We start from the raw sequence: 21814 nt of genomic DNA, 5'->3' as shown, positions 1-21814 counted from the left end.
GTCACAGGTTTTCGCGGTTTGTGGGCGTTTAAGTGGGCGTGGCAAACTTTTTTTTAGGTCAATCGATAGGTATTGATGAGAACAATACATTTCAGTTAAAATTTTTTATCTAGCATCAAAACTGTTGGAGTTACAGTTTTGGGCGGTTTGTGGGCGTTAGAGTGGGCGTGGCAGTCTACTGAAACAAACTTGCGCTGCGTAAGGAGCTCAGGAATCTGTACGCCAAATCTCAATAGCCTAGCTCTCATAGTTTCCGAGATCTCAGCGTTCATCCGGACAGACAGACGGACAGACGGACATGGCTAGATCGACTCGGCTAGTGATCCTGATCAAGAATATATATACTTTATGGGGTCGGAAACGCTTCCTTCTGCCTGTTACATACTTTCCGACGAATCTAGTATACCCTTTTACTCTACCTATGTTTGATTCTGCCGCGTGTCACGCCCACAATTCGCAAAGTTTGTGTTGCCCACTTTTTTGAAGACTTTTTCAGTATAACTTTTAAATCGCACCATTAGGTAAAAAGATAAAATAGTTAGCTGCGCAACGGGTATATGAAAGTCAAGGTACTCTCACTTCTATTTTTTTTTTTGGTTATAAAAACTATATTTATTATTTCATATTTTGCTTAGGTTACAAATTGCGGTAACTTTCCGGAACTACTTAGAAACAACTTAACTTAGAATTCAACTGACTAACTAAAATCCTTCCACTTCTGCTTTTCGCTTCCGCTTTTTGAGTTTTTGCTTGATGTCCGGAGCTTTGCCACGGACGACAGCCGCCTTTAGGCGCTTCGCTGCCTTCTTGCGCTCCTGCACGCCAGCCTTTCGCTTGGCCGCCCGTTCTGGATCGTGAATCTTCTCCTGGGCCACAACCTTGCGTCGCTCGGCGCGTCGAGCCATCAGCTTGGTTTGCACCGCATTCCTGAGTTTGTCGTAGACATCGGCTCCTATGCGCTTTCTCAGACGACTGCCCACCCGGAGGGCTTGCTGGCGCAGATCTGCATCCACGTTCTGATCCTCCTCGGACATTTCACGAACCAGGGCCTGGAGCAGAGAGGGCGCCAATCTGGTTACGGACTCCACACTGAGCAGCGTGGACAAGGCCTCTATTAGCGTGAACATGGCAGTTCTCTGAAGTTGGACAAAAGATTTAGTAAATATACTTCATATATATATAGTTGTACGTACTATGCTGGTGTCGTGAGGCGCCTTGGCCACTTCTCTGTTGATCAGGAAGCGTATGTTTCGCATTAGCCAGTTGAGGTTTATTTTGTTGACCGGCTCTCGCTCCTCATCATCATCAGCATCCTTTTCCTGCTTTAGACTGAATGGAACATCCCTCAGCATGTGTCCAATGTACAAGAGAATCTTCGATAGCTCATCGATCATCTCCTGCGCCGTATCGCCCGGCACGACCTGAGCACACAGATCTAAGACCAGAGATTTTATATCCTCTGCGGGCTGTCCATAAATAAAGTACAGCGTCTGTTCAGTGCCGTCTTCTTTCTTAATTCCAGACAGCTGTTGGCCAACAATCGTGTAATCGTAGTGGGCCAGGATGTGGGTCAGTAGTTTGGCTGCATTGCATCGAACCCAGTTGTGGTCGTGTCCCAAAAGCCTCTGAGAGCCGTAGGCCAGTTCATCAATACTATCAGAGAGTTCCGGATTGGTGAGTAAGCCCTCACCGCAATGCTCAAAAATCTTAAGCAGACAGTATTGTAATTGGATAAGCTGATGGTCAGCTTTGCGCTGCTGTTGCTCTAGCCGGGATTCGTTGTCGTTGTCACCCAGTAGTAGTTCTTCATCGGGCAGAGTTTCGAATTTCTGGAAAATAACAAAACAGTTTTTGGTGAATGCGCACACAAATAGATGTAAAAGCTTCGGTTACCTTTCGCTTTTTCTTGCTATGCAGACCATTTTCATTCAGCTCTGCTGCCAGGTGTCCTGGAGCTCGCACAAATCTACCTGCCGATTCAGCATCACCCAAAGTCATAACATTTACTAGAATGGGCAGCACCAGGGGTAATCTTTCTGCAAAGCCGGCTTTCTCCGCCTGAACAAATCTCGAGAGAAGAGCAGCGGCCATTTCCCGGACTCCTGGCTTCTGACTGGATTGTGGAGAAGTGAAGAACAGTAGCGTCAGATCCAGTAGGGGTTGCCTCTCCAGTTTGGTGAGACGTCCGATCAGAGCTTCCAGAGCACCGGCCACACTGCGCCGACACGATGGGTCTTCATCGTTGACCAGTCGAGTTCCCAGGGATAGATATAGGAACTCTGACTGTTTGACCAGCATCAGCTGCGGGAACTTGTTGATGATAGAGTGCATGAACTGGATGGCCGACTGCCGACCAGCGGTCTGACTGTAGCACAATTGCACCGACATGAACTTGACAAACTGCTCAACCTTATGGCCTAGCGTATATTCCATTATATAGATGAGCAGTATGCCACGGCACTCATCTCGCACATAATCCGAGGGAGAGATGATGGAAAGGTCTCCCAGACGCTTCATCAGATCGTGCAGGGAGCGACTGTCCACCTTTCGACCGACAAGAGCTTTCAACAAGGTAAATACCATGGTCTGGCTGCTACATTCACCCTCCTGCAGCTCCTGTTCGATGTGAAGCAAAAGTTGCTCGATCTGCTCCTCGTTGAGTTTGTAATCCTGGCATTTGCGCAGCAGGGCCACCACTGCCTTAAAGCTCGCTCTGACCAGCTGAGCGTTCTCCTCCTGCCGGGTGGCTCCAAACGTTGAGAAATTCTTAAGGATCTCAAACATACGACCAACCACCGGTTGAAGTGCCTCAGTACTCAGTTCGGAGAGCTCGTACTCTCCCAACCAAATGGCCGTGTAGCACTTAAGCGCATATGTTGTGGTCCTAGCGTGATTACTGCTCAAAGAATCTTTTAGAAGTGGCAACAGAGGATGAAGGAAGGGTTGGTAATCTAGATCCGTTAGCTTCTTCCGTTTCAGCACGAAGTGAAGAAGCTCCAAGCCAAATTCGACCAGAATATGAGCATTTGCTTGTGTATTTGACTTCACTTGCTTGTTACCGATAGCCACACTACGCCTCCCTGGCGCCGGTTGAAGGATCAGGCAATCAGGACGAGTTCTCCTCATCAGAGCCTGCTCTTTGTCGGTGAGCTGCCGTTTCTGTGTTCCTGGCAATAGGTCGCTGATGCTCTCCGACATCGTGCCGTATATGAAAATCAGCAGGCTCTCCCTTGCGATGTGGGTGTTCTCAACCAAGCCTCCCACTATTTTAGCAAAGCACTCCTGAATCTTCTGCGTGACTTTACGGGAGTGCGATCTTGCCAAATGCTCCTTAAACGGCAAAAGTAGGTCGAGCAAACAGTTGTCTCTAATATGACGAGCGGCTATGTGGAGTGTGAGGTAGCTCTTTGCACTCGGCTTGGCTTCCGGCGTGTGAGCCACGATTTTCTCCACCTCCTTTTCGGCGCTCACGTCGCCGAATATATCGTTGAGAGCCACTTCTAGCAGGTTTTGCAGGCACTTTTCAATATGGTCTGGTTTTAGGTCGCCCTTCAGAGCATCCAAAACGCCATGGAGGGTCACAGAGAGAACGTGCACTTGGAATCCACGTGTGAGTAGCGATTGCAACTGCTCTAACAGCATACCCAAATAGCTGCCACCCAGGGTGATCATAATCTTCTTGAGGATGTCTCTGGTGAGCATTCGGACGGATTTTAGAGGGGATCGCAGGAAGGTGCAGACCTTCATGAAGATTCCTGAAGAAAATAAATAAATTAATAGTGATATCATTCGTTCTAAATGTTAGCTTACACATACCTGGCAGGCTGTTGTCCAATAGTTCCAGAGGAAGCTTCTGCAAAAGTTTTACCATAGCCAAGGCAATAGGCACTCGCTGGATCTCCTCTTCCTCTCGTTCGTAGCTCAGTCGGCGGCGGTTCACCTTGTGTTTGGTGTCGTAGTTGGTTTTTTCGGTGATGGACCGGTTAAGGGTCGGCAGCAAAACTGTAGTAATAGCGGCCATGACCTTTTTGGCAGCGTTGGGAGCAAGCAGTTGAATTCGCTGTTGCTCTATCGCAGGTTCGATCGCCTCTTCTTCATCGAATTCTATAAAGTCAGACTGGTCCTCCTCTTTTTTCAAGGGCTTTTCTTCGGCATCGTCATCGGCATCCTCTTCCGTCTTATTTTCTTGCGTCTCTTCAGCAGGTTCTTTAGAATCCACTTCCTCGGACAGCTTTTCCTTGAGCTTGGCAAGGGAAGCTAGATCCGTTTGTGCCTGGGTCAAGTCAAAGTGGAAGCCGTCGAGGATGCGAACCACTAGCCGGACACACTGCTTCTGCTGCCCCTGGGCGTGTCTCAGTTTTTGAAGGTAGTATCGCAGAACTGCTTGGTATTGTGTCCAGGGGAGGAACTCACTCATCACCCCAACTGACTCAATGGCGGCATCTACTAGCGTGTGTTTACCCGAGTGCTTTTCGCTCATCAGGTAGCGGGTAGCCAGCGGGAGGAGGAACTGTGTGAGTGTACGAGCGCAGGGCGGAGCCTGCCGCCACCTGCCTCCCGATATATTCACCAGACGCTGAAGGGCACGACCGTGTCGCTGGGTCTGCAGATGAAGCATGTTTTCAAAGAAGTCCACCTCCAGGTCGTGTTTATCGGTCAGCGGCGAGAGGTCCTTCAAGATCTCGTGTGAAGCCGGACATTGGCGGGCGAGTTCGCCAAGTATGCCGATGGCCTCGCTCCTTGCATGCTCGTGCTTCTCATCTCTCATGCAGCGTTGTACTAGAGGCAGCAGCGTATCATCCAGCCAGAAATGCACATCCTCCTTTTCCTCTAGTTGCAGGGTTACCAAGGGAAGCATGGGCTTTAACAGTTCCCCTATGTTAACTCTCATGCCCAGATCCGAATCGTGCCGCAGCATATAAAAGCAGTTGTAGACCACCAGGACTCCGAGTTGCAAGTCTATCTTCTTGTCCTTTTTCTCCACCAACTGCTTGAGCTCCGAAAGAGCCTCGAGACGTTTGTCGTAGTCCGGCTGCTCTAGCCACCTTTTGTCCCAGGCATTCAGGAGCAGCACAATCCTTACCCACTCCCGCAAGGATGCAGCAGTGGAAGATAGTTCGACGTTGTGTTTCGCCTCCTTGTGCAGTCTTTTTGCCATGTCCGACAAGAGTTCGCAAAGTAACTTCCTTGCGGGCAGCACACTAACCTGTTCGAAGAGTGGAGCCAGCTGACGAACATAGTCCTGCGGTCTTGGGACACGTTTCAAAAGATTGGCCAACGTGGTGACTAACTGAACCACTGTTTCCGGACCAGCTGAAGCCGACTGTTTGGTGAATATGGGTAGAAGTACCTGCAGTAGCAGTTCACAAGTATCAGACTCCTCCACGTGCGACGTTATAAGTGTTAAAATGTTGAGTTCTCGCTTATCAAGCGTCTGTCTGCCCGCCTTTTTGTGGCGCCAACTGTTCTGGAGCTGTTGAAGGATGGCTGGAATGTGTGGGTGCACAATGGGCAAGACCTCGGCACCGTATTCCTCTGTGGAGGCCGATTCCAAGAGATGTTCCACCATCTGTAGAAGAGAACGCTTGACATTGGTCTTGGCTTTGTCGTTTAGTAAGAGAGCCATCAGATGGTGCATTATAGGAAGTTTATCGGCAGGAGGACTTTTGTTCAGCCATTTTTGGTAGCGGGGCTCACCGCCCCATAGGAGAAGTAACTTGAGCATGGGGGTAGGCCTGTGTATAGAGTCCTGCGACAGGCGAGCAATACCTGGCCAAAGATAGACCTCACAAATTGCATTCATCTCTGGCTCCTGCCACAGCTCTTCCATGTCAACCAGCTGACCGAAGTAGTTCACCAGTGTCTGCAGGCCGGAGTGCTTCACATTCTTGTAGGCAGCCAGTAGTTTGCCCTCTCCGTTGATTACTTCCTGAGCGACGCTGCCCACGAGAAGGAGTAATTTCAAGACGTAGCATTGGAAGTCAGTTGACAGCTTGCCGGCAAACTCCTTGCGAATAAGCTCTAGTAGATTAACTATCCTCTGCAACTGCTTGGCTGCAATCACCGCTGTCGGATCATAGGAGTCCCGAACATATTTAGCTACTTCGTTTACCGGTTTGTCGGTGTAGGCTGTAAACCTTCCGAACGCCATTTTCAGAAAGTCCATGATCTCTGACTCCTCCAGCTGGCCCAGGAATCGCAGAATCAGCGTCTTTCGCAGCTGGGCAGACAATTGCTTTTGGACACCTTTGGTCAGCATTTTGCCGTACAGCACACGAAGCATAAAGGGCATCAGTTCCGATCTCTGCTGAGCCGAAATGTTGGCTAGTTCAAAGCCACTAAGGGTAGTCTTAAATTTTTCTTCATCGATGAGACCTGAAAGCTGGGCCTTCTGCTGCACCACAGCTGAAGGCTGCTTGTAGGCCGCTAGGCAGTCGAGCGCCAATTGTTGCAATTGGGAATTGGGACCGGCTAGAAGCTCCAGGTAGAAGTCGTGCATTTCCGCCTGCCGATGCAGAGCCTTAGGATTTGGCTGCGACACAAAGCAGGCGAGTTTCAACTGAAGAGTTTGCAGTATAAACTTGGTGTGGGAATTTTGAGCCCTCCTTTTTTGCCGACCACGGGGTTCGGGCTTTGTTTCATTTTCATCATCGTCGTCGGCATCAACATCAGCAGCTAAAACAAAATCAAAAGGATTATAAATTGGTTATTGGCAACTATTTGCGGATTATTTACCTGTGGCTTCGTTAACATTCCAAGTGTGTTCGGATTTCTCCAACTGGGCGCGATATTCCTGTTCTAAAAATTGCAAGAACAATCGCACTACATCTGCATTCTTCACCTCGGCAAGTGTTCCCAACTTGGGCAGGCTTTGCCAGAGGAGCTGACGGTAGTTTAGCGCATGCTGAAGAGTCAGTTGCTGCTCGCCCTCCACGGGAAGAAGCATGGTCAGCGCCGTCGATTGGTAGTCTCTTTTGAATGGCTCTTGCAGTGTTGTTACATCCCTTTTGTAATCTATGCAGGCGACAGTTTCCACCAACTTGGCTTTAAAGAGGTTCCAGAACTCATCCGCTGTCATTGCTTTGGCATATGCAGCCAGCAACTGTTGTACTGGCGCCCACACAAACTTGAAGTTATTATACAGCAGGCCAAGCAATAGGCTAACAGCGTGCTCCTTAAAATGTGGCAACTGGGAGAACTGCTTAAACTGAGCAGACGACGGTTCCAATTGCTGCAGCTGGAGGAGCAGCTCGCGGTAGTTGTGGACAGTAAGTTCGATGCAGACTGCGGCATAAAAGTGGGAGTACGGATTGGGTTTGCTCGTGGAGTTGATCACATCCAAGCAGTGGGCTGCTATGCGCCTGTATTGTGAAACTGGATTGCTCAAGAGACTCGCAATACCAGACAGTAATTCTTCGCTAGCGGATAGCTCCTTTTTAGGGGTTTCAAGAAGAACTAGCTGCAAGCAAGCTAAAGCCCGAAGGTCCTTCTCCAGTTCCGGAATAAGATAACTATTAAGATTAGATCGCAGGTGCTTGGGTAAATTAAACTTGAGAAAAGCATGGGTTTGAAGTAGTAGTAGAAGCAGGGTGAAATCTTTTTCGTTACTCTTTACGAACTTCTCAAGGACTAACTGCAGCTTTTGTTCCAAAGGCTGCTTGCTGAATCCCCTCAAGTGAGGTGCTAGAATGACGAGTAGCAGATGATTCTCTTTGCTTACATCCAACTTTAGTAGCTCTTGCTCCACGATCTTGATAGTCTCCTTTTGCTTCAGCTGGATTGGGTAAGCTACCCATTGGGCGAGCGAGTTGCCATCCACTTGGAGCGGCCGCTTATGCTGAACGATCCGAGCAAGGAGCTCCAGTGCTCTTTCCTGCCTCTGCTCTTCATAGTATCCAATGACATTGGGCAGAACTAGAATCTCAAATTGTGGATAGTCGAGGAGCTGTAGGATGGCGTCCTCGTACACGGATTCTTGTGTTCGACTTATGCTTAGAAGTTTTTGCAGCAAGCGACTGGCATCCAATTGGGTGAGTTGAGTGTGCTGAGCCTTAAGCAGACTGGTGACCAAGGTTGTCAACGGCTGCAGTGGATCCACTTTCTGATCCAGCAACTTCAGGAGAGTGGCAACCACCAGCGGCAACTCGGTGACATAGCGTCCGTCCTTGTGGGTGACCAGGGGAAGCATTAAATCAATCATCCTTTGAACATCGGCACCATCACTGCTGGCAGCCGAACAGAGTGACTTCCAAAGGACGTTACTTTGGTCTGAACGCAGGAAGTTTAGCAACAGTCCCAACGAGTACTCCACAATATCGCCCAGAAGTTCTGTTTGTGCTTTTGTGTGAGCCGAAGCCTTGTTGGCGAGCACCTCCAGGACATGGGCAAAGATCTCGGCCGCCGAGTTGTGCAGCTGTCCGTTGACGCCACGCAGTATTTCGTAGATGAGTCGTCCACATCCATGAACACTCTCCACCTGCTCGCGCAGAACAGTCTTCAGCACATAGGCCAAGAAACGTGGAAAGTCACGGACATCGCGGGCAATGTATGCAAAGCATTCCACCGCGAAGTTGGTCACATGCTCGGCATAGTGCTGTTCATCTAGGAGTGGTAGAATGGCATTGAAGACCACACCAATGTTGCGCTTCAAATACGGCTTGAGAGTCTTGAATAGGTGCGCCAGACAGATGAGGGTCCACTCCAGTTGCTCCGAGTCTTGGGTGTTGAGCAGGCAAATCAGACGGTCCAGGACGCGCTGAAAGTACGGGTAGAACTCCTCGCGGAGATCCCTGGCCAGGACGTAGAGCAGATCCAGCAGCGGCTGCTGGGACAGATTCGTTGCAGTAGCCAGGCGCTCGAGCAACAGGTCCACCACAAAGTCCTTCTGGTGCAGCAACTGCGGCAGGGTCACTATTTTGCGACATCGCTTGCTGAAGTAGTTGTACTCCTCGGTGAGATTGAGCACGTTCCATTTCTGGAGCGTCTGCTGGAAGTAAGTGGCGTTCTCCTCCTCGTCGAGCTCCTCGTTGCGGTGTCCGATGTGGTAGAGCGCCAAGTGCCGCAGGTCAATCTCATTCACCCGATCCCCGAAAGATTTGAACTGTGGGAGAAAATTATGTGAGTGGGGGCTCCAAAAACGTGAGACTTCTGGGGACACTCACTCGAAATGTATTGGTGTCTTTCGTCTTTTCCGCTAAAGCTTCCATTTTGTTGTATTTTTCACTTTATTACCATTTACTTCATTTGCACTTGGCCGCTTTAATTCACGGAGAAAAACACTTTTGTTTACGGACCCTTTTCTTTTCAAATGCAACACGTGCAAAACATTTTTACGCACAAGTATCGATAGACTGTCGGCGATTGCACGGTCTGAAAACATATGTTCCTAAGAAGTTATCGATAGTGGCGGCTATCATTTATATTTGGCGCGCAATTCAAATTGCATATTATAAATCTATACTGATAACGCTGTTTGATTTTAAATTAAAAATACATTGTTCGGAGCAGATCGCCAGCGCCTAGTCATGCGCGCATAGGTGTACGACGGCACCTGCATCGCTCTCTGCTTATCTTTCGCCTTCTTTCTTATACCCATAAAGCTGTCGCTTATCTATTCAGCAACTACTTTGTAAGCCTGCATATGTCTATATGAAGATCTTGGAGCCAAGCTTTTTACACATTCACAATCCGTCTGCCGCTCCGAATAAAAGCTATACATTTTAATATAACCTATTCGTGCGTTATTAATTATAAATATAAGGGTGGCATATTTGTTGTCTTCCCCACAAACATACATTTTGTTTTATATAAGTGGTCAGTAAATGCGCTTTCCTGCAGTATTTAGGTACCAAAACGTAAAAAAATTTATAGATATTCGTTTTTGTGTGGGTTTAAAGTTTTAAATTTAAAATTGTATCCACCTGATTAGGAATTATTTTATGTATTTTTTTGTCGGTAGAATAACTTGATCTAAACACAGAACATAAAAGGACTTTATATAATATGGCACACGAAAAAACAAAATACAATTTTTATGCAGATTCCTGGGATTGCAGGTAGTTGAAAACAGTGCCGCGCTCCACGTATCTCTTAATGTTTTCCTGATTCAAGCCATCTTCAGATTTAGAATCTTCAATTGGTCCAAATCCGCCACCGCCCGGAGTTTTCATTGCAAAAGTGTCCTGTAAAAGATTCGTTAGTATTCGAATACACAGTTCATCCCACAATAATACATACTCCAGCTTCCACGTCGATGCAGGTCTTGCCTGCCAAAGCAATCACTCGACCATCCCGCTTGACCACCAAATTGCGACCACTCTTGCCAGGTTCTCCGCCAGCGAGACCGTAGGGCTGAAGGGTGCGTCGCTCCGTCAGGACGGACAGGGTGACGGGTTTACGGAAAAGCAGATCCCGTTCCACGCCCTCGCCTCCGTTGAACTGTCCTCGTCCGCCGGAGCCATCGGTGCGCAGGCAGAATCTCTTCAAGATCATGGGATAGCGCAGCTCAAGAATTTCCGGATCAGTGATGCGGGTGTTCGTCATGTGGGTGTGCACTCCGCCGGCTCCATGCCAGCCGGGGCCGGCGCCAGCTCCTCCGGCCACGGTCTCGTAGTATCCCCAAGTCTCGTCCCCGATGGTGATGTTGTTCATGCATCCCTGCGAGGCGGCACACACACCGAAAGCCTTCAGCACCGTGTCCACGATGCGTTGCGATGTCTGGACATTGCCACCCACAACGGCGGCTCCCTCAGAGGGATCCAGTATGGAGTTCTTCGGAATGATGACCTGGATGGGTGCCAAGCAGCCCTGGTTGAGGGGCACATCGTGACCCACCATGCAGCGCAGGCAGTAGATCAGGGCGGATAAGGTGATTGCCCTCGGAGCATTGCAGTTGCCCCACACTTCCACCCCAGAACCGGTGAAATCACACAGAGCCGATCCCTGCTCCGCATCGATGGTCACCTTGAGGGCGATGGGCGAGCCGTCGTCCATGAACTCCTTTGCCTCCAGCACCGTGGATCCCGTGCGCTCCAGCGTATCCCGACCAATCTGACGCAACATATCACGAACCGCCAATTCGGCATTCTTCTGGATGTGCGACATGTAGGCCTGCACCACGTCCAGTCCATAGCTATCGATCAGCTCCGCCACCAGCTGGATGCCCTTGTGGTTGGCTGCGATCTGGGCCTTCAGATCCGACAGATTGTCGCTCAGGTTGCGAGTGCCCACTGCCCCCTTTGCGGCCGTAGGCGTGGTCAGCTGCTCGATGATCTGTTGCTCCTGGAAAAGCCCGTTCTCCACAATGAGGAAGGACTTGAAGGCAGCGCCTTCCTGAGCCAACGAGGTGGAGTGCGGGGGCATGGATCCCGGAGTAATGCCACCGATATCCGCATGGTGACCACGGGAGGCCACAAAGAAAACGGGACGCGGATGGTTCCTGGAAAGATGAGTTGAATTTTTAATAATGTTAAACAATACTACCTAATAAATAAGGTGATTGATTTTACAATTCGCTTTACAAATGTGTTAAAATGAAAAAATATAAAAATGTTTTATAAAGCATCTTGTTTTACTTACTCATAAAAAACTGGTGTGATGACGGTCAAATCGGGAAGATGAGATCCCCCGGCGGAGGGATGGTTGGCCAGGATGACATCGCCGTTCTTCAGGGTCTCCCCACGCACCCTCAACTGATACTGGACGGTCTCCTGCATGGCACCCAAATGAACGGGAATGTGGGGAGCATTGCTGACCAGGCCGCCATCAGGTCCGAAGAGGGCACACGAAAAGTCCAGGCGCTCCTTGATGTTGGTGGAAATCGAAGTGCGTTGGAGCACCCTGCCCATCTGCTCGGCAATACTCATGAAGCGGTGGCTAAAGATGCTCAGATGCACTGGATCCAAGTCCGCGTTGATGCCATGTTTGCCACCCGTCTTCACGTCCATGATGAGGTCCCCGAATGGGGTTACTTGGACACCACACTCTGGTTCCACCACGATGGTCGAGAGCTGATCAATGAGCACCGCAGGTCCAGTGATCTTGTGTCCGGCCAGGAGGTTCTTGGTCAGGTAGATCGGAGCATCAAAGCCGCCCTCATCGAAGTAGAGACGACACCGGGTATTCGACTCCGCCGGGGGCGTCACTTCGGAGGCACCCTGAATCTCAGACTCCGGTGGTGTCTCATTCTTGCCCAATCCTCGAATGCGAATGTCATCCACAATAATCCGTCTATTTTGCAATACGAATCCAAACTCTGTGCGATAGCGTTCCAGGAAGGTGGCATTGAAGTCCCCATAGGCCGCTAGCAAAGGATTCGAAGCGGATGACTGCTTTCCAGTGGCCGGAGCCACCATTAAGGCACCATCAGTGCCCTCGTAGCGTAAATGAAGGAAGGGCTCTAGTTCGATCCGTCTGAATCCCTGATCAGCTAACTTGTTGTGACACTGCTGGGATAGAGTATCCAATCGCTCCTTCAGCTGCTGGGCATTGGCATCACTGAACTCCAGGCCGTTCGGCTCCTGGACTTCCTGGACCACGTCGGCCAGAGCCATTCCATAGGCAGATAGTATTCCAGCGTACTTGTGGACCACAACCTGGAAAAAAATATTCGTTTTTTAATATCAGAAAACTATAAAGATTTAGATGAATCCTAAATGGTTTTCCCTTCATAATCTTCATAATGGAATTAGTGGAAATCAAAATCTTTACCCACCTTGGCGATTCCCAGATTACGGGCAATGGCGCAGGCGTGCTGACCACCGGCTCCTCCAAAGCAGGAAAGCACATGGTTGGCAGTGTCCAATCCTCGGGATTGGGTCAACGCACGAATAGGACGGCACATGGTTTCGTTGGCCACGCGAATAAAGCCGAGAGCCACGTCCTCAACACTGAGAACTCGATTATCACCCGAGGCCTCAAGGTATTCATTGATCTCCGCCTGCAACTCCACGAATTTACTCCTGGCGATATCATGATCCAGCGGTTCGTTCTCCTTCGGACCAAAGATCTTCGGGAAGTATTGCGGCAGAATGCGTCCCAATATAAGATTGGCATCCGTGACCGTTAGTGGACCTCCCTTCTTGTAGCAAGCTGGTCCCGGATGAGAACCTGCTGACTCAGGACCCACCACAAATATGCCAGATCGAAAGAAGAGCCGAGATCCACCGCCTGCAGCTACGGTATTGATGTCCAGCTGAGGAGCCTGGATGGTAACCCCCGCCGTGGTGCTTTCGATGACGTGCTCATAGGTGCCGGCATAGCGGGACACATCGGTCGAGGTACCGCCCATGTCGAAACCGATAAGGGGTAGATCCGTTTCCCGGGCTCCCGTTAGGGCGTATCCCACAACACCTCCCGCAGGTCCAGAAAGAATAGCACGCGCCCCTCGGAAGTTCTCCATATTGGTCAGACCTCCATCCGATTGCATGAAGAGCACATCCACGCCCTCCAACTGCTTGTCGAAGCCAGATTTGAAGCTATGAAATGGGCAGACATCATTAGAATAGAGTTATTACTATAAATACAGAATCTAGTTTATAAATATAATGGTGATCCCATTATTTAAGCCACCACTGTATAATGACAATGGAATCAGTGAGAGCGCGCATTTGTTTTTACACCCTCTATATCTTAGGGAACTTGGGTGTATGGTGATAAGATAGGTGTATGAAACCCTATAAAGGTTATATAGGTATATACCAAATCATTTTAACTTTCTATATTTTATTTTTTATAAAAGATTGCACCGAAACTTTAAAACAAAATGTTTAACAGAATGGAGCTTAAGGGTTTTTTAATTTTGTATACCTTTAAAGGGTATTAATGAGTCGAGAACCCCATATAAGCTACGAACATTTGTATAAAGCTTTTGTTCTAGATTTGTTTACTTTACGTAACCCTATCTCAGCTTTGTATGTTTGTTTTGCTTGGTTTTATTTTGCTTCCAGTCTGACTAAAAGCTTATCTTTATTATGACTCTCTAAAAAACATGTTTGGGCTCGAAAAGAGCTGGGTCATCTGGCAAATTTATTCACCAGAGATAAGATGCACTTACCTGGCCAAGTAGCGATCCACATGGGGTGTCAGGTAGGCCTCGGCACAGGCCGTATAGCCTCGGGCAACGACCCGGCACATGGGCATTGCCTGGTGGGATAGCGTCACATGGCTGAAGCCCAGCTCCCGGGCGATGGCGCCCACCCGGAGTTCGTGTTCCGGACAGGCGTAGCTGTGGGCCAAGACCACGGAAACCGAGGAGACTCCCTGTTCACGGGCGGCTGAGAGGGCCTGACGTACCGTAACCTCATCAACTGGACGCACCTCCAGATACTTGGTGCCGGCCACACCCTCCAGCACCTTCCAGCTGTGATCTGCGTTGATATTCGATATAGCAATGGAGGTCGGAGAGATAGAGATATTATACTGACCCAGCTCACAGCGATCCGCCTGCTGTGGAACTATGCGGCAGTCCACCTCGACTACGGATTTATACAGATTCGCCGGCTTGCGAATGTTAAGGTCGAAGATCTTCGGTCTGGCCTGGTTGCCAATGTAGAGCAGGTCGCGGAAGCCACTGTTCACCACCAGAACCACTGGATCACCCTTGCGCTCCAGTAGGGCATTAGTGGCCACCGTGGTGCCCATGCGAACCCAACCGATCTTCGAGGTGTCCACCAGGCCGCTGGCTGCCAAGTCCTCACCGGTCTCCTCTTTCAGGATCCGGCGGATGCCCTCGCGGGGGGCGTCGCTATACCTCTCCGGATCCTCGGAGAGCAGCTTCATGGTGCGCACTTTTCCGCCGGGACAGATGCACAGTACGTCCGTGAAAGTGCCTCCGCGGTCGATGGCGAAACAGTATTTGTTGCCCGACATTATGTTATGTTCCTTGTTTTGAGTTCCGAGGGGGATTGGAAAATTAAGACTGAGCGGACAACAAGTGCCACATGCAGTATATATACAGGTGGTCGATACTATGGTATATATACCGATCTCTTCTCTCCCAAAAGCTCGTAAAAGCTTTCTTGATCGTGATCAGCTGATTAAGAATACGAGAGAGAATTCAAGAGAGAATGAGAAAATATAGCAGAGATTTTATTATTTTTCATTTTTCTGCGCTCTGAGAAGAATCTTAAAAATTGGTCTACTCTCGTAGATCGCGTATTAGTTTCTAAATTGAGAGGACTCCATTTTTTGATCTTTATGTATGATGCTTCATGTGTTGATATCCTGGAAATGGTGAGAAATGATGGTTAATTAATTAAATAATTAATTAAGTATTTAATTATTATCGTGGTTTTTAGTTTCACAAATATGTTATTCAATAAATTTTTTTTCAAAATTTTTTTTTTGTAATTTTAGGGAAAGTTTTCTTTTGTAAAAATATCTACAAGTTTTTATGGGATTGCGAACCCTCAAACAAACGTACTATTTTCATTAAATAATTTGAGAAACTCCCAACATTTTTTTAGTTTTATACCTTGGCTAACAATAGTTCTCTTATATTTGAGACAATTTCATTGATTATTATTATTGTGCCGTACAAAAAATACAATTATGAAAAGAAATTTAAATGGAATTGAAAATATCTAACCAATGTACACTTCGATTTCTAGGATATCTTATAAATTGACATCAATCAAATAAAGAAAAATTCTGAGTTACAGTTGGAATCGCACATCTCATTTGTGTATAAATTAACACAGTGCTCGTAGATAGGCGCCGGCTTGCCCTTCTTCCAATTAAAAAAGGGGAATCTTCTTCCGGTAAGTGAGGAAATGTGCTCTCCTTCTTTGGCCAGGTCCGTGATGTCCAGCCTAAATACCCCACGTGGGAGTTGTTGAGCAATAGCAGTCATCTCCTCCTGGTCTTGGATTGTCGCCAGGTATCCTCCCATTTTACGGCATGTGTTTGCTGCTGCGAACCAATTCTTTCTTATTTGTTTTTCTATGTAGAAGAATCTGCTCCCGATTTTTTCGAAATTCTGTGGGATTTCTGAATTAATGGGCTTTGACTCCAGAGAAAAGCTTAGAGCTCTTATGGATTTCTTAATTCCAGTAAGCTCACTTTCTACTTTGGTATCTAAGGTCTGCAGTTTCCTTTCAATATTCAATTTAAGCTCTGCCTGCTGATGTATTACGGTGTCCACTTTTTGTATACTATAAAGCAGTGGACTTAGGATGGCCTGCAAAATGCACCACCTCCTTGAACCCCGGATTTATAAATAATGGTCGTTTAGCAGATAGTATAATTCAAAGAATTGGAGCCAGCCGACAGTTTGCTATGATTTTTTGCAGATAGTATAATTGGAATTAGAATTTGAGTCATGCGAAATTTGGCTATGAATTTCATGAACTCTAGAATACATTGAATAACTAAAAGAAACGTTGCTATGCCTCTAATAATTTACTCATAACTTTTAAAGTAATTGTAAGGCAGGTACATTGACAAGTAGGTTTTGACAAACAGAATCATCATCAATTAGGGCCTTAATTAGCCCAATATCTGTTTATACTTATTCTTGATCAAGCCATCTCTGTCTGTATGATTTCCCATCCATACGTCTGTCCGTATCCGAGATCTTGAAAACTATAAAAACTAAACAGTTGGGCTTATAGATGCAGATTCTAGGGATTCGTGCGCACGTACCTTTTTAAACAATTGTCCACATAGAAATATGACTGCAAGAGCGTATAATAGATACTTTGTATTTAATTCCCTACTCATTGGTGTGCAAGCCTAGACTTTACTATCCATTTCGAATTTCCATACTATTTGCATTTAAAAAAAAAACCGATTGGATTGGCTTGAAAAGTGAAACCTTTTTTATCCTTCCCCCATCGAACCCAATGTCAGCCAATTATGCCACATATCATCCGCCAGTATAGTTTGCTTCCAATTCGAACTCATTGAGCGCACATGCTGAATTTTCTCGATTCAATCATGGCCCCCGCAAACCATAAATATATGCAAATGCATGTTTTATCTGTTTTTTACTTGGCAGCAATGAAATTTGATGACTTATTAAACGAGGCCATAAAGAGCGCATTCCGTCCGCTTGTAAATACGCCGTGTGGAACATGCCAGCAAGTCAGTGTCAATATCAATGGCATCGGCCTTTGAGCGCAATTGTTTGCTCTGGAGAAAGGAGAAGGGAGAAAGGAGAAAGGCGGGCATTGGACGGGAGGCGTATCAATTCGAGTCGATTTGCGATTTCGATTGCGACTCCCAGCGGAACAGTTGAGATTGTTACTCTGTTTCCCGGCAGCGTTATGACCCCTAATATCCGTGAACCGTGACCCCGGGCCAACCGAGTGACTGAAGTGACAGTGGGAGTTGCCGGCTGGTTTATGTGGGTACATTGATGGCATTTTTACGAGCCATTTTTGCCAGTTCTACAAGCCGAAAACACAGCTCCACAAATTGCCTAGAGTTTTCCGTTAGCATGGTGCTCTGGCTGAAAAAGATCTCGAAATGTGGGAGTGGGAAGTGTTGTCGCAGCCGGCGGAAGAAAAAGGAGGCGGAGGCGGAGGCAGTGCCCCAGACGGAGAATGAATTGTGGTTGGAGTACTACGGCCCATATCTGCACATCTGGCCATTTCACGAGCTCTGCGCCCGATTGGAGACGAATGTCTCCCAGGTGAGATACGCAACATCGCGATTATATTATAATGATATAATAACGAAATCATCCAAACAGGGTCTGACCTCCGAGGCGGCGGCGAAAAAGCTGGCTCGGAACGGGAAGAACGTACTACCACTTCCCCTTAAACAGGATGTGGGCTTTTGGAAGTTCATAAAGAACTGCTTCAGCGTCTTGGGCATTGTCACCCTCCTGAGTTCCATTGCCTGTTTTGCCATATACTACATATTTGAAATTAACTCGACCATCCAAGGCCAAGTGGATCCCGAGTTTCTGGTGGCGGGCATCATTTTGCTCGTTTTTTTCTTTCTCGCAGGCATTGTGCTCTATCTGCAAGAAGATGACCATGAGGAAATGGTCGTGGCTTTCGATGAGCTGATGCCCATGTATTGCACAGTGGTAAGGGATGGGGAAAAGGAGGTAATCCTCACACAGGATGTGGTAGTCGGCGACATCGTGCCCATCAGCTATGGTCAGCGGCTTCCTGCCGATCTGCGGTTTTTCAGCTGCTCGGGTCTGGAGCTCAACAACGTTGCGTTGACAGGACACTCGAAACCCGTGCAAATCACTCCTCTGCCGAATGAGGGACGCCAGAGGTACTCCCGAGTTGAGTACATAAAGGATGCCTAAAATTGTGTTCTTTTAAGCTTTATTGAAAAAAGGATTTCAAATAAATAATTTATACCTGTATCCTTAAAAACAGAAATAAGGGATATTAAAGTAAAATCCATTGACAGGCTATATATATTCTATTGATTTTATTCATTTGAGCTTTTGAATATATTTAAAGTTAATCATATCAGTCCACTTCGTTGTTTATGGGTTCAATGCCTCAAAAGCAATTTTGGGTGGTCCACATTCCTATTGCAAATTTTAAGGTCCTTCAAGAGTTGGAGAGGGAATATTGATTTTGTTGTACAAAATTATATTTGGCATACATGTCGTATGAGTAATTTTAAAGAGAATTTCGTCACCAGCAGCATTAAAACTCAAAAATTTGGTAGGGGTTTTGACTGTTATTAAAAAAGGGTGAGAATAAGATTTTATTTTATGGATAGCACTTAAGCATAAACCATTAATATGTTACATTTTTTAGCAATCAAAGAAATCTGTTGCCCAAGTGACACTTCTAGAAATCAGAGATCTCTATCATGAGTTCCAAACCCTTAACGAAATGGGGTTCCAGCAATGTGGGCTTTGCTTGCAGTCATGCGATCAAGGGCTATGGCTTCGGAGTGGCCATAGCCTGTGGAAAGAATACCGATGTGGGAGCGATGACGGCACTCAGCTTCCAGGAGCGCCCTGTGAGTCGTGCGGAGGGGCACCAGAAACAGGTGAGCGATACCCAAAGAACCCAAGAATGACCCATCTCACCCCTGTAACCCTCTAGGTTGCCTACTACACGCTCTTGGTGATTGCTATCTTGTTTTTCCTGCTGCTCATCACTTCCGGATTCCAGCGTGGAGAAATTGTCTATGAAGTCAATCTCTCGCTTCTGGTTGCCCTGACACCCATGTACCTGCCCATCATCCTTTACTGGGGCATGAGGACGACGAAGAAGGAAGTCAGGAGGAAGCAGTGCCACGTGAGGAACCTTCTGAGCGCCACCACAGTGGGCCTCACCACGGTTATAGTCACCGACTTGGTTGGGACGATGACCAAGCGGCGCATGCGAGTGTCGGAGATCTTTGTGGACATGGGTCTACTTGCCGTCGAGAATCTGGATGTGAATGCTCAGGGACCCCGATTTATCGAGCTAATTCGTGCCTCGGTGCTCTGCAACGATGCGGTCATCTGTCCCGGAAACGTCGGGGTGCCCAAGATGCAGAAGGACATGTACGGCAATATCCTGGACATTGCCCTGCTAAAGTTCGGTCTGATGATCCTGCCGAACATAGATCAACTGCGCCGCGATCACGAAAAGGTGGCCAACAAACACTACTCCAGTACGGACAAGGTCCAGGTGACGGTGCACCGCACTCGCGATGCGGAGGGCCAGCTGAAGCTGATCCTGCTGATGAAGGGCCATTGCCACGTGGTGATCCGCCGGTGCTCCACTTTCGCCATTCGCGACGAGGAGCTGCCACTGGATGACCAGCTGCAGGAGATCATTCTCGGCCTGGCGGATGGGCTGCTGGAGGCGGGTCGCCATGTCCGCGCCTTTGCCTACAAGGAGTTGAGCAATGAGCTGGAGTTCCGCCGCTTCTCCCAGGTGAACACGAATGCAGGAGTGGAGGGTGGGGAGTACAAGTACAGGGACTACCTGGCAGTGGATACCTACTCGCTGAGGTTGCTGGGCATGATTGCCACGTACAATCCGCCGAGAAGCACCATTCCCAAGGCAGTGGTTCGTTGCAGATCGGCGGGCATCAAGTTGATCCTGGTCACGCGACGCAAACGCAACATGGCCAAGGCTCTAGCCATGGATGTGGGCATCCTTTCGGCACCGTGGGATCCTCTGCTGACCCGGTACAGACGTCTCTCGACCACAACGGACATAGTGGACATGTCGCAGTATGCCGACGAGAAGCCCCATCATCAGCGCTGGCACATCGAACAGCTTCTCCTGGCTCAACGGGATTTGGTGTGTGCCGGGACGAGCACGGAGCAGCACCACTGGATAGTGGAAGCCTGTCGCCGGCTGGGAGCTGTGGTCTCCGTCGTCGGGGGAACGCTCCATGACACGCCCGCCATGAGGAGCGGCCAAGTGGCGGTGGCCAAATACGGATGTGCGGTCATGTGCGAGGCCAGTGCCGATCTTGTCCTGCTGGACAGCTCATTTGCCACCTTGGTCAGTGTTGTGGGCGACAGTCGGCTGCTGTTCGAGAACCTGAAGAAGGCTCTGGCCTATTGCCTGGCCACCAACACGACCAACATACTGGTGGTCTCCACCTTCTTCCTGCTCCACATTCCCTTTCACATCCATATCATGGACGAGCTCACACTCGCCTTCCTGGTGAATTTGGTAAGTGGGGTCGCATAAAATGTGGCCTTATAAATGACCGAGTTTTCCCACAGCTACCTGCCATGACCTTAATTTATGAGCCCCCAGAGGAGAAGCTGATGCTGCAGATGCCCAAAGTTTACGATGACTTCCTGCTAAATAGTCGGTACAAGCTCTTTAAAGATGATATATGTGAAATATATGAAAATATTTCTCGAATATTGTGTACACATTCTCATGTTTTGTCAAACCATATCCTCTAGACTACTTTTTGTGTCCCACATCCTTGTGGGAACCATCGAAGCTGCTGCTGTTTTCATGACCTACTTCGTCTTCATGGCTGACAAGGGATTCCTGCCCAGGACATTGGTGGGTCTGCACATCCCGTGGCACGACGACATGACCCACGACATCACCGACTCCTACGGCCAGGAATGGGTAGAGATAACTCCATATATAGTATGTTTACCGGCAATCTGTCCAACTCCGATTCTCCCGCAGAGCAGCGAAGCTCGCCAGCAACTGGAGTGCCAGGTGTCCTCCCTCTGCCTGATGAGCCTCATCACGATGCAGTGCACCAACCTGGTGTTGACCAAGACCGGACGTGCCAATCTGCTCACCCATGGCTTCGGCAACTGGCGGCTAAATCTGGCGGTCGTCTATTTGATTTGCCTCTGCGTGGTGATGTGCCTCATGGACGTCACTGTTTGCCTGCGTCAGGACGGAACCAACGAACTAGAGTGGGTGTTTCTGGCAGCCTGACCTCTGCACTCTGACATGGGTTCTTCACTGTTTCAGCTTCGGCCACTTCCTGTGGACCATTTGTCCGTTCGTGGCTCTACTGGTCTTCCTCGAGAGCGCCCGCAGATACTTCCTCCGACTTTTCCCCGACAGTTGGCTCGAGCTGGCAACTATGTATTGAGCGGGAAAAGATTGATGCACACGGAGAAATAGTATATCTAAAAGGTAGTTAAGATGGAATTTTCATTTATGCCAATACCGTTATCTAGAAATCTATATAGGTGGCCCATATTGAGATAAATATTTAGATATGTCTATGATTTTTGTCATAGATTGATCGGTTTTAAGTGTGACAAAGCTATATATAAGCTATAAAGCTAGTTTTTTTTATAAGTAGGATTTAGTTTTATTGATAATAGCTCCATCTTTTTATCAGAATTTAATTAAATTTAAATTTTAGATTAAACATTAAAAAGTATTTTATTTTTAAGCAG

At 48.1% G+C, this 21814-nt stretch overlaps 3 protein-coding genes across 3 annotated transcripts; 1 reads left to right on the top strand and 2 right to left on the bottom strand.

Annotated features, from left to right (window-relative positions):
- Positions 1 to 588: 588 nt before the first annotated feature.
- On the bottom strand, positions 589 to 9338 carry LOC108009761 (small subunit processome component 20 homolog). Its single transcript, XM_017074385.4, has 6 exons — positions 9162 to 9338; positions 6736 to 9100; positions 3817 to 6675; positions 1894 to 3755; positions 1194 to 1829; positions 589 to 1136 (listed from the first exon to the last, which is right to left on the bottom strand). The coding sequence occupies exons 1-6, from the start codon at positions 9204 to 9206 to the stop codon at positions 702 to 704; spliced, it is 8202 nt and encodes a 2733-aa protein (XP_016929874.3). The 5' UTR covers positions 9207 to 9338; the 3' UTR covers positions 589 to 701.
- Positions 9339 to 9970: 632 nt separating this feature from the next.
- On the bottom strand, positions 9971 to 14918 carry LOC108010070 (5-oxoprolinase). The gene is made up of 6 exons (XM_017074884.4): positions 14424 to 14918; positions 14054 to 14366; positions 12713 to 13475; positions 11578 to 12593; positions 10237 to 11437; positions 9971 to 10181 (listed from the first exon to the last, which is right to left on the bottom strand). Exons 1-6 carry the CDS (start codon positions 14866 to 14868, stop codon positions 10032 to 10034), a joined length of 3888 nt encoding a protein of 1295 aa, XP_016930373.3. The 5' UTR covers positions 14869 to 14918; the 3' UTR covers positions 9971 to 10031.
- A 2261-nt stretch (positions 14919 to 17179) lies between these two features.
- Positions 17180 to 21631, top strand: LOC108008702 (sodium/potassium-transporting ATPase subunit alpha). Its single transcript, XM_017072598.3, has 8 exons — positions 17180 to 17632; positions 17693 to 18246; positions 18822 to 18969; positions 19026 to 20600; positions 20654 to 20745; positions 20843 to 21017; positions 21081 to 21319; positions 21378 to 21631. Exons 1-8 carry the CDS (start codon positions 17357 to 17359, stop codon positions 21499 to 21501), a joined length of 3183 nt encoding a protein of 1060 aa, XP_016928087.3. The 5' UTR covers positions 17180 to 17356; the 3' UTR covers positions 21502 to 21631.
- The last annotated feature ends 183 nt before the right edge of the window (positions 21632 to 21814 follow it).

Source organism: Drosophila suzukii, chromosome 2R (assembly GCF_043229965.1).
Source record: "Drosophila suzukii chromosome 2R, CBGP_Dsuzu_IsoJpt1.0, whole genome shotgun sequence".
Classification (NCBI taxonomy): domain Eukaryota; kingdom Metazoa; phylum Arthropoda; class Insecta; order Diptera; family Drosophilidae; genus Drosophila; species Drosophila suzukii.
Note: the sequence above shows the minus strand (reverse complement) of the source record. Positions and strands in the feature narration are given on the sequence as shown.